A 17,743-nucleotide genomic window follows, 5' to 3' on the forward strand; every position below is an offset into this window, starting at 1 on the left:
CAAATATTTTTTTATATAATTGTTTATTCGTGTAGATAACGTTTGTTCACTTAGGAAACATAAAAAATAACAAATGTTATATTCACCGCCAGTTCTTAAATCAAGAGGGAACAAGAGGAAACGACACGAAACTCTCTGCCACTTCTTGAAAGCCTCTACCAACAGTGGGTTATAGGAACACTTTAACGCTCAATCACGGTAGATCAAGGTTAATGACGGACGGAAGCGAAAGTAATACAAAATTGTATATATATATATATTATGTATTAATTTCGCTTAGCACAACACATAATCACACTCAGACTTGGCTTGGCTTGACATTAAGCGATGTTAATAGTAACTTTATAAGAATTAGCATGAACTTTATATGAACTAAACTCTTATACCAGATTTTTGGATTGTGATTCAAAATATTTAGATAACACAGTTCTAGCTTCAGCTATGTTGGAACGATACTCTAAGTACTCTTTGAATGGATATATGACCTACTTTGAATTTAAAAAAATGTATAATCAATGTTGTCGTTTGACACAATTATAACGAAATTTTTTAAATATAAATTCAATTAGATAGTAAAAATGGGGTGTATGCTAAGGAGCGATCTTATGTCTTTTTGTGAAATATTCATTCAGCCTGAATGCGCGTTCGAGGTATTATCTCGATTAGGAGAAACGGGAAATGTTCAATTTCTCGACGTAAGTTATAATTTGCACATTTCAAGTTACTCACCGGGAAGGAAAAAAACCGACACATTTTTGCGTCTGTAACTCATATTTTATAACTAAATGTGTGAAATTTTTGTAGGAGTTAAACAAGATTTGATGAATCGGTTCTTTTGTTTTTACAAAAGTACCTACTATAAACCTTTTTTGCTTAAATAATATTGTATCGTTTCATTATTAGCCAAGTGACAGAAAAAAATTGCATGTCTATAGATATAACTTCTAAAATATGTATTACTAGATTGGTCCCGGCATTGCGCTAATTAATGTGACATTTTGATTGTTAAATAATTTTTGAAATCGATGATGTAGATTTTTATTTTATTTGTTACAAACTTAGCAATATTTCCTGCATATTTTATTAGTATAGAATATTTGTTGTAATAAATTCATGGGACAATCAAAATTATGATAAAAAACCCATATTAGTAGTATTTTTTTAGAATTTACTAAATCATTTTTCAAAAACATAATAGTTAAAACTTTACGTAGATGACACCAGATGTCAAGGCCTTTAACCGGAGTTACATAATGGAGCTATGTGGCTGCGTCGAAATGGAACGTAAACTACTATATATGCAAGGAGAGATGATGAAGGATAACATCGATATTCCCCCATTGGAAGTGGAGCCACAGGCACTACCTTTGAACGAAATGAAGTCCCTTGAAGTATGTATACAGATAGATTGGCATGAATTTTGTAATTAAGTTGTACGAACTATGATTGTTTTATCAGACTGGCTTGCAGTTCCTTTTCGTCATATAAATAGTTACAATGAGATCTATTAAGTATGGTTATTATATCGTCTACCATTAAACTTTTTCTCATTAAACTCATTCTTGTTTCTTGCCAGTTTATCTCCCCCGTTCAACGCCCGTGGTTTGGGAATTTGTAGTAAATGTAATGTTAGATTTTCATTTTTTTAATGAAACAACGTGCGCGACTTCGCTTTGCATCGGAAGCAACTGACATTTTATTTATCTTAAAAAGCCGCACTAACGGAACACATACAGACCCTTCCAGACAACATAGAAAAAAACAATTAATGAATGTGCATCAATATTAAGTGTGTATCTATAGAAAAACATTAAAATTATAAAAAAGAATATAAATAATACATTAAAAATGGATTAAGTAATAATTTTAATATATAATTTAATATAATTTTTCTTTGCAATTGTTATTGGTGATGGAACAATTGTCATTTTGTGTTTATTATAAGATAGACGGAATAGAATGAAACAGTTGGCGATAGTGTATGAAGTGTCATTTTGATATTTACGACACTCAAAATAGATACTGCTTTATAGCGGTTTACTTAACAATCCCTAAGGCATTCAATTCTTTATGTTTTACAGTGCCTAAGATCTTAGCAAATCTGCAGGCATGATGTAAAGAAAGAATAAGCACTAACAGTGTTCCCTACAAAAATGGGTTCTGACATTGATATGCTTGGTTTTATTATGAAAGACAAGGTTAAGTTACACGTTACAGTTTTTGCGGACTCATAACTGTCACTATAAATCTTATAAATTTATTCGTAATATTGCCTCTTTGCAAAAAATGCTCTGAAATATATTATACTATTAGATACATTAGGCTTCTGTGCTAGACAGCGCAATGCAATTTTACTTACTACAACTCCTAGATATGAAATATACAGATAATCTCTTTTAATATTTTTTTAAAAACTCTCAATACTCATTTTTCATAAAGCTTAATATTAACGTTATTGAATTGACTTAAATATGACTCTGCAAAAGCTAAAACTAAACACATTAAGCTCCCGTAAAATGCTGATTATTGCATTTATTCTCCTTTTTACTTGCCTTTATTGGAGTACGATTTCAATTACAATCTGTCATGTTGAATTTAGACAGTTATTTATCAATAAATTTCTCTTGACTTAAAGTAATGTCTTTATTATAAAATCCGATTGTGACTCTTCATCAATCCAGGTCATTGACACTTTTCTACAAGAAAGGTAAAAACAGCATTAAATTGATTAAATCCTGTAAATCAAATATTGTATAAGACCTTACGTTCCTTGATGTTACTAATAGCTTTTTAAAGAGTAATTGAATTTTAGAATTTGCTAGAAAAATGGGAGGGTGAAGTGCAGGATTTGTCTGACAACCAAGTTGCTCTTCTAAAGAATTATTTGGAATTAAGCGAAATGTATTACGTCTTAACGCATATTGGAAATTTACTTGGTGATACCGAGCTCACTTCTGAATCGTTGTTTGGAAAGTAAGTATTATTTAGTGGGTAGTTAGAATTAATATACTTATGAAAATAATAATCAGTATTTTCGTCATCTAAATATATTTGTCGCGTTTTAGTCATCGGAGTTCAGAAGTAGAATTCAAAGAAAAAGAAAAATTATTTTTATTGGGTATAATTTTTTAAAGAAACAATATAATGGTTCGGTTTATATTAATGAACTTTAAACCGTAATATTTTAGGCATTGGAAGCATGGTCGTGGGCTTATAGGAAATATTGAATATATCTCGAAATCATTCATCATAACACTTTTGTTATAAAATATTACATGTATTTGTTAGGTCCTCAGCAGGTGACGGGGCGTCTGGTCTCCTCACAGTTATGTGTGGTGTGGTTCAAAGGAGCAGGTGTTTTCCTTTCGAAATGATGTTGTGGAGAGTTTCCCGAGGAAATATTTATTATCGACAAGCTGCTGACGACGCCTTCCTGCAGGATCCACAGACTGTAATGTTCTATATTTATAATACATACACTGACATTTGAGGTTGGGCGCAAATACTAGATTAGAAAAAAGATTGAATAAAACTTTATGTTAATTTAAATCGATATCAAGGTATTATGTGTGTTTGATGAAATGAAGTAGGTCGAAATTATAATAATAGTGTAGATTACTAGAATTTGGTGGTTGTAAATTCACAAAAGACTGAACCGATTTTGATTTTTTTCATGAATGCTTGAGTGCTATTTTAGTAATATACAAAATGCTATAAAATATTAGTAGTTGTTATGCAAGTTGTATTTTCACATGCATAAGAGAGGATCATAAACTTGGGACGGTAAAATCAATATAATTCAACTTATGGGGACAAAATGTGCCTAAACTAGTAACTTTATAGTCAGGTACAATTTATGATAACTGTTGAATATTCCAAGAGATTAATTTACAAAATTTACCTGGTTATCTATCTGAACTATTTGGGAGTTCAAATACAAATTTAACCACATTTTTAATCTTAATTCATTGAAACATTACAACACTATTACACCAAGAAATCCTTTCTATAATATACATTACCGATCTGATATGATTTATTTATGTAGTAAATGTATTACAGTAAGTATTAGATACATTGCTGTTGACACGGCTTAACGGAATGTAACTCGATAGGATTCGTTACATGCGTCGTGATTGTGTCTGACCTCACACAAACATAATAACGACGTAGGGATGGTGGCCCGCAGATATTTAATAGATTTGATACACGTTGACTGTACATTATTATTATTTGTATTAAATAATGATGTACAGTCAACGTGTATCGTAAGAATATCGTAATTGTAAGATTATACATCTTGTACTCGGGTTCAATATCAAAAATTTGTATCGTATAGCTAAAAAGAGAAAATATGAACTTAGGATACTGGAGTAGGGAGCTTTTAAAGAGCTTTATATAGAGATTTGAGATCCGTAATCGTAAAAATTGGTACCATAGGTCTAAATATTAGGTGCGATAAAAGTTTTGAAAGCCTTTTGTGGGGTATGGGACAGATACATCTTACGTATTACCGATCCAAAAAGTATTGTTCAATGTTACGTTGTGGTATTGCGCCCATAAGTTATAATATGGCCGAATATGTTACAATATTTACAAAGGGTCTGCATGATGATAACAAATAGCATAGTATCGTATTTATGAATTTATTGTAATGAAGCTGCTGTATATAAAATTATTTACTATTCGTTTGTCTCGCAGAAACTCGATAATAGCTGGATGGATTTAGCTAATTTTGATCTTGAAATATTTAAGGAAGTTCAGTGAATTTTTCGGGAAAAATACTAAAAAAAGACAATTAATTTTTTGAGTAAAAAAATTACCTTCCTGGGAAATATTTCATGTATTTTAGAAATAAAAATGTCTTGGTTGTCATATATTTATAGATGCTTTCTGATACTTTGTTTCATACCTGCAGTATTTGTATTGTACTACTTTATGACACAATGCGTGTAAGTGAAACGAAGTTGAGTGGGTCAGCTATTAAATTAATAAATATGAATAGAAAATCTGCAATTAAGTCCTTTTTCTATAAAAAATAATATTTTACGAGACAGTTCATTAGTAAAATACTACTATCATAAAATCTACGTTAATATAAAAAGTACTAAAATTTCTGAGAGAAAAAGTACGTATATACGTTTGTTTTATACTAAATGACTATTACAAAACAGTTAATAGATCAACTTAATAAAATCTAAATCAATTAGTTGTTTTTAATGTTTTATAAAGTCAGAACATAAGTTTAGAATAATTAAGTTAAGGAGGTTATGGAGGTCTGCAGTATATACATATTTAATTAAAATCCATTGGCTAGTTTTTAAGATATTGATAGAGATATAGACGCGGCAGACGGAGGTATTAAGAAAAACACTTTTTGAACTGATTAAAGCTATGTATTATTATTAAAAACTTATAATTATGTACATAATTCTAAATTTTAAATTTTTCCGACGTTTCGCGTGCTTTTCAGCGTGCGTGGTCATGGTGACTGACGGTGTTTTTCTTTATGTGTAAAAGCTATTTTAACAAAAGACAATACTATAGACGGAGGTATGTTACTTAAGCTGCAGCGAAGTTATGTGGGACAGTTTTTGGTGTTCAAACTAATATTTTAAATACGTTCGTACAAGCGCTCTGCTCCACCTTAATACTACAAGATCAGGAACATTGGTGGATTTCTTCGGGGCGCTAGGCCTGTGTGTGAATTTCTAAGGTATCCTCAGAATTTCGAATTGTCAACCTAACATCCAAGGGTGGCTAAACATTGTCCAACCATAGTCTAACGATGTGGTGTGTACCTCCGCTCTACACCTACGAAATATACCCATTCGTTATGAAGCTTCATTGCAACATCTCTGCAACTTTGGTGCGTTATTAAATAATACTAATAGTTAATTTCGGTAATACTTAATAATAGAACGAAATAAGTATTTATGTTACATTTATATATATTTCAATATGGACAGGGTACAGAGCTACGAAAGGTGGCATTTTTAGCAGTCTTTCAAGGCGAAGCTTTGAATAGCCGCATGGAGAAAGTATGTAATGGATTTCGAGTTAACATCTACTCCTGCCCAGAGACAATTGACGAGAGGATGGATATGCTTCATAAACTTGATGTTCGCATTGGAGACTTAGAAAAAGTAAATAGTTTTAAATTTCTATTATGTCAAAATGAGAAATTTAAAATAGATGTGAAACAATTGTTCATGTTGAATTGAATTTTGCTTTTATTTAAAGAGTAGGTAAATACAACAATAACTCTAGCTTTTAACAGTTTCAAATGACGACGTTTGCTTCGAATATTTTTCAAGCAAAGCTTCTAGTCAGTACGGTTTTAGTTTATTTAATTAGGTGTTTAAGCAGTTATTAAAATTATATATGTAATTCTTGACCACATTGTGTAAGTTAATTTCTACGAATAATTTGACCTATTTCTTAAAGCACAGCAGGATTACCCCGTAATTTGGATCCCGATACCAAAAAGGTGTCTTACCACGTTATTCCTAGTGATCGGCATCAGTGCAGCTCCATTGGTTTTAGCTGTTAGTGACGTCATAACTATAAGTACAATCGGCAATCAGCACTTCCATATATTTGGTTTATTGGGCAATTAACGCGACACTAATTGAAAATCAGTATCGCTTTTACAGTGCAGCCATACAGCCAGATTTTATGATAATTGCAGCACCGTATTTTTCTTTATATACAAGTAGGTGAACAGCTCGGCTAAGGCATGCAGATTTTAACACGATATTTTCAATATGCGTAAGTGTTATTTGCGTTGGAAAAAATCGAGAAAAAATTAATAAGCTCAACTCGCCACTAGGTCAGTGCTGCTCTTAAATTTGAATATATATTTTAAGGTTATAAGAAAGACAAAATATCATCGATGTAAAGCGTTACGGACAATTGCAAAACAATGGAGTACGTGGATAGCGCAAATAAAAAAAGCGAAGGCGATATATCATACTATGAATATGTTTACTCTTGATATTACAAGAAGGTGTCTTATTGGTCAATGTTGGGTCCCTGATTTAGATTTGCCCGTTGTAAAAGAAGTACTGGAAACGTGCTCGGTATTTATGATACTATACTATATACTACTATATGAAAAGTCCCTTTAGGTATCAATATGAATTATTTTAATTACATTTTACAAGCCTTTATAGTAAAAGCGATATATATATACATGAGGATAAAACGTCTATAATATAATTAATTTTGAACGACGCAGATATCATAAAAAACTATATTCAAATTGGAAACAAATCATGCTATCGTTAACTTATAACGTCATTATAGTGCTAACGTTAGTTTGAACGTAATTTAACTATCTTCTTTAGGTGCCACTTTATAACTAAAGTTTGTCCGTTCACAACTTAATCTTGCCTAGCGCAGATTAAGTTGTTAACGAAACAGTTCCTCGCCGGATGTGAACTGCAACAAGTCGTATCTATGATAACGGTAAACGTATCGCAGATTTGCGACATTCAGTGCTCTGTCTTCATAAGCTTTTGTGTCATACCAATTTGTTAAAGAACCCTCTCACATCACAAAAGCTTCGAGGTGCCTTCTTGTGTACTCTTTTACAGTTTAATCCACACAGCCGTATAGCCGTATAGCCGTATACTGTATAACCCCCTCATAAATATGAAATCATTTTTAAATTGTATTTTTTTATTGATATGATTACTTCAGTGAAAATAGTACTGATTTAATTTTTATGAATTAGAATTAGAATATGAAAAACCTTTAATTTAAGGTTCTTTGTGATTAGCGGTAATTTAAGAATACCTATCACTAATTTGCGTGAGTTACTAGTTTAATATTGGATCCGATATAAGCCCATTAATAAGAGAGTATATTTTTTGCCTGTATTTATAGAAATAATTAAATTAACAGGAGGAAATGGAATCAAACGTTCCTTCATTTATATCAAAAACAGAAACTTCACGGACTCCTCCAACTTATCACCGAACGAACAAATTTACAAGAGGGTTTCAAGCACTTATTAATGCCTACGGCGATTCTACGTATGGAGAGCTTAATCCAGGTAAAAAATCAATTTAAAAACGCAGAAAAGATAGTAGGTATTGTCATAACTTTCTGAGGCAGAAATTTGTCTCAGATCTGATGGAATGGCAGAATGGTTTGCTGTCAAGTATATTTTACAGTCCTTGGTAAATTCTAAAACAAAGCTTGGAGACTGTGGTTCTAGTTTTATCATCATGTATCTAGTCCAGCCACAAGTTCTATTACAAGTTAAAATGTTTTTTTGTAATGTATACCTACATATTTAAGTCTCAGCAAAAAATAAAATATTCTATTCATTATGTCCACCTTTGGCTTTTATACAGGCCTTTAATCTGTTTGGTCACAAATCTATGCATTTAGGTTTCTCAATGTCGCCATGTCATTTAGGGCAGGCCAAGTCCTCTAAAACTGACCATAATTTGAAGTCTAAAGGGTTGTGGTCTGGGCTAGATGACGGTATATTTTTAAAAAGTGTATTGCTGAAAGGTTTCACAACATGATCCAGGACTGTACCTTGATACACTTTGGCTGAAGTTTTCACTTTTTTTTCACAAAAATGTTGTGACTCCTTGATAAGACACGCCCCGCCAAACCATCTTCAGCTTCTTTAGAACTGTGAGCATACACTTTATTTGTTCAATCGTGAAAATTATTTTATCGGTAAAGAGGATATTTCTGTGATTTCCTCCTGCCTATCGCGACGGAAGGGGTTTTGATCGATCCATTCTCTTTAATAATAAAGATTGATTAAGGGAATGTCTTGTATATCGACGATAAGCACCGAGCTTCAGGTCTTGGTTTATGACAGAGTCCTAGATGGAATCTTCATTCCTTGCGTTAAGATTTTTTGCTTCCTAATGGAGTTTCTCTGGAATATGACCGACGGCTCGATACCCTCTTTGTACAAGGCGATCACTGTAATCCTATGTCCTTTAACAACCCATTCCATATTTTAATTTAATAATTAGCATGAAAAAAAAGTAAAATGGCGTAAAATTGAAAGAAGTTTTTAATAAAGTTGAATACTTTTTCTATGTAACAGTTTTTATGGCTAGACTAGTTATATGATGAAAAGAGACAGATTTCACATGCCAGGTGCAAATGTTAACATAAAATGTGTTTCAAAATATAAGACTCCTATTACTGAAATAAAGAAAATGTTTTGTAATCTTGGAGTTGATTGATGAAAACGAAAATAATACTTTAAAAAAATACTTTAATGTCTCGGAAATTTTGTATTAATTTTACATTTTGTGTGCTGGACTGAAAGCGTTTTCGAAAGGTTCTTAATTAGGCACGATGCTGAATCTTGGACAAGCTTGCATCTAATGAATCCAATAATATTAATAAAGTATTTATCCCTCTGCGTCCGTCTGCTTTAAAAGCAGAATTATCAATGAAACGCAGAAGCATAATCATCAAGCAGATGTCCTGCCCTCCACGTATGATACACGTTTTAAGGTTGCGGCCTAAAAAGTACTGAATTCACTGTTTTTTCTACGTAATTATTATTAATACTCTACGGCACAGAGTATTAATTGTAAACCTTGACAGAAAAATCCATTGTCCACAGCGGAGGAGAATCGCAAGCTTAATTGGCTAACACTGCAATTACATTTAAAAGATTTTTTCTTTATTCAGGACTATACACAGTTATAACGTTCCCGTTCCTCTTCTCTGTGATGTTTGGGGATGTTTGTCACGGTCTGATCCTAGTTGCATTTGGCGCATGGATGGTTACATCCGAGAAAAAGTTTTTATCAAAGCCGTCTACCAATGAAATTTGGAATATTTTTTTCGGCGGTAAATATTAGATGCTTGTGGTTTTAAAATAAAATGCTTAAACAAATATAAGAATAATAAAATTGGACAAATTAATGAGGCATATGTTATTTTAATAGTAAATACAAATTATTTAATCGATGAAAAATTTAACTATCATTTGTATCATCACATATGAAAGGTAGCGATGTACATAACAAACAATTTTATATTTAGACGATTCGTGAATAGAAAACGTATTTCATATATGTATTATATAACAAAATGAAAATACGCCTTTTCAATAAAAATACGTAGAGAATTACAATATACTTAGATTACAAGAAAATCCCGATCACCTCTTGAGCAGGTATAAGATGAGTGGTCGTTTTTTGTTTCAGGTCGGTATGTAATTCTGCTAATGGGATTGTTCACGCTCTTCACTGGTTTTCTATACAACGAGTATTTCTCCAAACCTATCACTTTAATGATGCCTTACTGGAAGAATACATATTCGCGCGAGGAAATAGAGCAGAATCAATATATTACTCTAAACCCAGTTTTTGAGACTAATAGCCCATATATCTTTGGTGTGGATCCCATTTGGAAGGTACATTGAAGTAGCTTTATACTGACGAAGTTGTCGGAAAATATTTATGAATAGGTTGGTTGACGTGTGGGTAGAATTTTAACATAAAGGGATTTAACTTTTGCGTCTCTGTGCAAAAATAAAATATATAATTGTGTTTGGTATACTACACATTTAAAAAGAAGCTTTTAATGATATTAATGCGTTTTATTTTGTTGTTCTATTTTAGTTAACTCAAGATTTCAAGTTCATTTCAGTTATGCAGCGCCACTGACACGTCAAATTGATTGATAGACAATTCGACACACAAAATACATTTGAGCATAGAGCATAGAGTCTAGAGGAAAGGGAACTGTCGTAGCGGTTCTGCAAACTTATATAATTTTCATTTGCTACGTAATTTCATTTATTCACATTCTATACTTTTATTTGTTTCATAATAAATATCAAGATGATTACTAACTTTAATTACGCTGCCTAGATAGTTCTAGGCAGCGTTACTAAAGTTAGTTAGTCTGCCACGTAATCCTACGACAGTTCTCATTTTTTCACGCTATATTACATTATTATCATTTATGAATGCACAAAATAAGTTGTAAGAAATCGAAATAAACAATTACACTGTATAATTTTACGAATATTTTTTTCAGCTGGCAAAAAATAAAATTATGGCTTTGAACTCACTCAAGATGAAACTGTCTATTATTATAGGAATTATCCATATGATATTTGGCCTGTCACTGAGTCTTTTTAACCATCTGTAAGTGCTTATTTAATTTATTTCATATTTGCGTATTTGCCGGAATGTTGACCGGCTACAATTCCAGTTCCACATACTTTCCTTGGCCGGCGTATGAAATTGGTACTACCGTCGCATCATCGTACAAAACCTATCATAACAGTTGTTTCTCCCATTTATTTAAGCCTAGAACTGTATTTTCTTGTTGAAAACATTCGTTTTATTAAGACATTTGAAATAAATTATAATTAGGTTAGCCTACATGATTTCAAATTATTCTCCTTACCATTTTGAATTTTTATTTACTCGCAATACTAATATCCATGACAGCGTCGCTTTTACCGGCCAAGAAAAGTATGTGGCACTGTATTTGTGTATTCCCGTAAGTCCCGTAGGTTCACATTGACACAATTGATTAATACATGTCGGCGTTCTCGATTTTTATACATTTTAGTTACATACTTTTAGCCTCCAGCATTATCATTATGTCACAGTGCTTATAAAATAAATGGTATATAGTAAAATACAGTCGTTCCTATGACTGCCTACTCACATTGCAACGGATCTCGATTATCCCATCACAGTAGCTAACAACACATCAAAAGCTGCAAGCGTATCTAAGTCAATTCAGTTCAGAGCAAAAACCGCGTTCACCGGGACTAGGTCCCTTGCTTCCGTTCCGCTCTTCAGGCAAGTGCCCATGACGGTAGAAGCCGAACCTCGCAGAACCCATTTCAGGCACGAGAGACACGCTCGCCAAAACAGCCCGATCTGAGCTGTCAAGGCCAATAGCAACATTCTATTCTGAATAAAAATGAATCTCTGTTTAATTAAGCAGTAATATATATCATTATAAATATAAAAGAAAGAAAAATACTAGGTAATGGGTTCGGACACCAACTTTACGCTCCTTACAATCATGATGATTATAGGATTATCTAATGTGAGAGACGAAAGAAATCAAGTCCATATATTATTCTTTATTTATTAAGACTTTATTGTTTACAAATAAAAGAATATAATAAAAAATACATTGTTCAATAATAAATAGGAAAATGAAAAAGATAATATTCCTTTCTTATTCGTAATCTTGAAAAATTACTAATTACGTTACGAATAAGTACGTTATGCTTATTACCGTTTTGTCTTTACTTGCTACGTATAATTAAGAACAAATTATTGAAAACCTTACACACTAAAGCTTATACAGTATAAATAAGATAAATAGCGTCTTAAGGTTTTCTGTATTCAAAACACTTATTCTTGCTACTAAATTTCTTTTGTATTTGCCTCAACATTTAATTTCTATGTACATACTAATGTTAGTGATGTGTATGATTTTTACTGTCATATTTTTCTCGTATTAACAAATTATTAAACATAGATGTAGTTTTAGAGTATATATTTTATTATAAATAAAATAAATATTCTCACCTTTTGATTTTGCGTATTTGCTTCCACGTAGTGTGAATGTAACTAAAAATGTTTTCAATAATTTTTGCCTGTCTGTCAATATGATAGATTTTTATATGGATATGGTGTTTCAGCTATTTCAAACGGCACTATGCAATTTATTTGCAGTTCATACCGCAGATGTTATTTTTGTGTGGTCTCTTTTTATGGTTGGTTATTCTGATGTATATGAAGTGGTACTTATACAGCGGGAAAACAAGTAAGTCAATTGGTTTATACGTTACCCTGAAAGGTGGCTTTTCTACGCACTTTTGAAAATAACTAAAAAGAGATTTTCCAGCCAATATTGCATTGGAGCCTTCTGGATGTTTCGAATTTTAAAATCCGGCAACGCGTTGTTTCCTTTATGTCTACTACACGTTTGCTTAATATTCTATAACTGTTATTAGTCCAATAGTAAAATATACTAATATAAAATACTTTCAAGAAGTTTTACATGTAAAATATATTTTAGTAAATGATACCATTGCATATAGAAAAACGTATTACCTATTTCAATTAATCGTGCCAATAAAAAAGACCAAGTTACAACTTGAATTGCGTTGGGTACGCATTATAAAAATACTAGAATTTTAGTAACGCTTTGATTTATTTCAAAATTGATATCAACACGGGACGAAAATACTACTATATAAATTCTTTCACATTTTTTTCAATATCGTTTGACTTTTAGATTCTAATTAGAACCGAACACACGCATCCATTTATTATATAATTCCAATGCATCAATAAAAGTATTTCTGGACCCATTCCATTTTTGAATGGCTTTTGAATTTAGGTACTGAAAGTATGTTACAAAAACCCAATACAGATTGAACATTTTTAAAGTATTGTGGTATACCTTCAGCCTAGTTTTAGTTCACGAGACGTAATGTATAAGACGTCGGCTGCATTTCCCGAGACGCCGGTGAAGGAAATGACAGAGTCTGATAAACCTACTATTATAGTTATGTTTATAACATTTTTTAAATACAATCTTAAATTCTACGTACGGTAGTTAAATACATTTTTTTATAACATTCCGTAATATATAGTAATTGTCAGGCCTCCATTGAGACATTTTAAATCACGTCCATTTAAAAATAATCAAAGTTATATCGTCGTAAACACCTGATTACTAACATCCGTAATATTAATTGTCAATGGACTGCGTGGTTACTTAAATTTTGAGGTCATTCAACGGTAATTTCGGTTCATTAGTAAATACTATTTAACAGGTTAATAGGCGTTTAACTGTATGTATAAAAAAAAACTTTATCTCATAAGACAGCTTTTACTCTATTATTAAAAACTTCGTCTCATTGCAGCCGACTTAAAAACTGGCGCAGGCTGTGCTCCACTTATCCTTATATTGTTTATCGATATGGTGCTTGGATCGACTTCAAAGCCTGTGGAGGATGATTGCGATGCCTATATGTTTGAGGGTCAGGAAGGTCTTCAGTCCATTCTTGTTTTGGTTTCCTTGCTTTGTGTCCCTATTTTGCTGTTTGGGTCCCCAGTATACCTTAATAGATACAACCGGAAGATGAAAGAAGAAGCAATGGTTAGTTTTTAAGCAATATTCTATAAATATGATTCTATTTGATTTTGTCTTATCTCTTATGCATACATTCCTAGTTTAAATTATAAATATGATAAAGTTCCTTTGTAGGTTGTTTAATTCTGCATTTTTTTACATAGTTAGATATTTGAGGAAATTAAAAGGTCCAACAATATTCTTTTATAGAAGAAAATAAGCAACTTTCGAAAATACCAACGCATCGATTCCGATAAAAGGGAAGAACAATTAATACTAGATGAGATTGAAAAGTATTCAACTACTTTTGGAGAATTGATGATACAACAAGCTGTTCATACAATTGAGTTCGTTCTCAGTACAATCTCGCACACCGCCTCATATCTGCGTCTATGGGCGTTGTCATTAGCCCACGAACGTGAGTTAATTTGACATTGATATGACGACTACGCAACAATATATGCTAATGCAGTCTGCTTTTACCAAACAATAAAAAATGATTCATTAAAAAAAATTTCAAGGAATATAAAATTCACCAGTGAGTTTTTACACTCATCTCTTTACCGAAAGACTTGAAGCTGGGCAATGTTAGGCTTAAGCAGAGGCATGAGTACCAGTGATCTATTTACATACGCACCCTGCCCACTTCCCTGTCCAACAGGGCTGAGTGTAAATGTTGAGTTACATATTATATGAGTGCGCGATCTCGAAACAGTCCAAAAACGCGTTGTGTTAAGGTTTTGCGCAATTTTGACTCTTATCTCATACAAATATTTATCATATCGGAAATACTGAAACCCTAAAAACAACAAAACAAATGTCAGTAATGATTATAATTATTATTTTTACTGAAATAAATTAAAAAACAACATTAGATGACACATGATTCCTTATTATAAAACGTTACACTAATTTATAAAAAAATGCAATTATATAACTATATACGGTTGTATATTTGTATGTATTTTGACTTTGAACATTGACATGCCGGTTCTCTTACTAAGTTCAACTTACGCAATTGTTGTTCGTACGGTAAATTTATTATCTACTTGCGTACAAACACAGAAAAATTAATTGGTCCAAGTATGTCGTTAAAAGGGCTGCCTCAGGGCTGATAATCGTTACATACCTACAATGAAACTGCTCTTAAGGTAAAATCTTTGTATGTAATATAGAAATTCAATTTACCCAAAATACACATGACAAAAAACTTTCAAAAGTACATTACTACTGCCAAGTAAAATATTTACCTAACGAAGTGCAGATAGATGGCTATTAATTGGCCATAAGTCGTCAAATTACAGGCTTCTACGTAAATGCAACTTTCTCTTCAAAACTACCAATTAGTCTGTTTTACACAGAAAATGAAGTATATATTATTTTGTCTCACTAAGAGAGACTTTTGAATGAAACCGGACAGAGTATCGAGTATTATGTTTCTCTTTTAAATTAAACAAAGGATTCAGCTAGGCTATCAGCTACACAACGAGCACATATTATAAATTAATTTTGCTTTGTTGATTTAAAATAGGTGTATAAAGATGTGTAAGTTTTAAATAGTTTGCTGAAAATAGCAAAAAATTAATGATAAAAACACAAGTACCAGTTTTTAAATTGTAATATTGTATTCATTAATTTTATCGTTGTTTTTTTTTCAGAACTATCAGAAATGCTGTGGGTGATGATTTTAGCAAAATTAGCGCTTCGCGATACAACTTCTATGGGTCCAGTAAAATTATTTTTCATATTTGCTGTCTGGGCTGTATTCACGTTATCAATTTTGGTAATCATGGAAGGGTTATCGGCTTTTCTACACACACTCAGGCTCCACTGGTTAGTAAGACTTAATTAAATATAAAATGTATATGAAAAATATATACATTTGTTTACTTATAATACATATTGATTAGATCATTTAATTATTCATCATCATCCATGGTTATACAGCCCCTTGTACGCCTCCTCAAGTACGCTTCGCCATCGCAATCTTTCCGTTGTCAATTGCGTACCCCTATTGTTTCGAGGTCCTTCACAACTCCATCCCACCAACGTAGCCTCGGTTTTCTCTTGCCACCGGGTTGTGAGTTTAGTAAGGACCTTGGGGTTCTGTTGTTTGCTATTTGGTACACATGTCCCAGCCACTTGAGCCTGTTGCATTTTATGAATTGGTCAATGTTGGCGTCGTCTAGGATGTTAATGTTAAGGCAAAGTTCCTCATTGTAGCGAATACGCCAAACACCGTCGTCGCATACAGGACCAAAGATTTTTCGAAGACTCGAAGAAAATAATGAGAGAAGTCTCGTCTTTCTTGCTAAGGGGCCAGGTTTTAAAACCATAAGTGAGCACTGGTCGCAGAAGAGTTTTCTACAGAACAAACACAACACAACATTTAATTATTAGTTATTAGGAAATCCCTTTACAAGTATAGGCCTCCTCCCAGAAATGCCATTTTTTTCTGGCACTGTCCACCTGAAGCCAGGTGTAGGTCAGTAGTTTTAGAAAGTTTTCCATCGTATTTGTGGTCCACCTTTGCTCCATTTGCTTTATAGTATTATTTATGATGACTCGGTTGATAAGGAAACTGTTACTTAACCAGAAATAAATATAATTCAGCTTTAGAAGATAATAACTACTGTCATAAAAACTAAATCAATTTAATGCACTCTTTTAACTAAGTGTACTTTCGTCTCTTTCTGTCAAACTGTGTAAACACCGACAAGACAAATGGAGTACTTCAGTTAAAACGGCGCAATAAGACTGATTTATTTTTATTAATATGTAAGTAACTTTATATTTTATCCTGCAAGCTATGAGGGGTGTTCAATAAATAGCAATAAATAGTGTCTTTTGTTTTTTTTTTATATAATAGAAGACTTCTAGTAATTTTATTTACGTGGTTTATGGAATTCAGGGTCATTAATTAAGCGATGATGACGCAATAGTCACCGTATTACAGGATCCGGAAAAAAACATTTTTAAAGCTTTAGAAAAAAGAGACACCTTAAAAGGTTAAAACTAAAATAACATTTAATGATTGTGTCATAGTCATCATTTTTTATTGAACACCCCTAGTTTATTATAAAATATATTTTATTTTAAGTGACGGTGGCGTACTGTTATAATGTAAATTTATCTCATTAAGAATTATTCTCTATGCTTAGATCTTTATGTAATAATCATCATCAATCATCATCAAATGAATCAATCGAAATCATAGTTTGTGCTAAGTCCCGTTTCTCAATCTGATACTGAGCCATCTTTCAATTTTCCTTTTTTTCATGAAAATACTAATGTATGTTTTAAATGAAATATTATTCCAGGGTCGAATTTATGAGCAAGTTTTACTCGGGTGGAGGCTATCCATTTAAGCCATTTAACTTTCGCTCCATATTATCTGCCGATGCTAAAGATGACAAGCCTGAAGGCATTTGTAAGAAGAGACCGAAAACTGAATATTAAGTGTCCTAGTTTGTCCCAGGAGATTTAAGGGAGTCGGGGAATATTATGTTTACGTGAAGTTTATAAAAAATGATTTTTAGTTTTCTTTTAAAATAAGCATATTATTTTAAAAGCTTTATGAAATATTAATTAGATTTATTTAAAGTTAACCTTTATAAATAAAAAT

General features: G+C 32.1%; 1 protein-coding gene across 1 annotated transcript; it reads left to right on the forward strand.

The window, feature by feature from the left end:
• Positions 1–544: 544 nt before the first annotated feature.
• LOC123718537 (V-type proton ATPase 116 kDa subunit a1-like) lies at positions 545–17,743 on the forward strand. The gene is made up of 15 exons (XM_045675147.1): positions 545–695; positions 1,215–1,391; positions 2,813–2,973; positions 3,289–3,451; positions 5,970–6,146; positions 6,870–7,082; positions 7,909–8,059; positions 9,682–9,843; positions 10,203–10,411; positions 11,041–11,150; positions 12,677–12,801; positions 13,910–14,145; positions 14,329–14,536; positions 15,777–15,951; positions 17,439–17,743. Exons 1-15 carry the CDS (start codon positions 579–581, stop codon positions 17,575–17,577), a joined length of 2,523 nt encoding a protein of 840 aa, XP_045531103.1. The 5' UTR covers positions 545–578; the 3' UTR covers positions 17,578–17,743.

This window comes from Pieris brassicae, chromosome Z, assembly GCF_905147105.1.
Source record: "Pieris brassicae chromosome Z, ilPieBrab1.1, whole genome shotgun sequence".
Lineage (NCBI taxonomy): Eukaryota > Metazoa > Arthropoda > Insecta > Lepidoptera > Pieridae > Pieris > Pieris brassicae.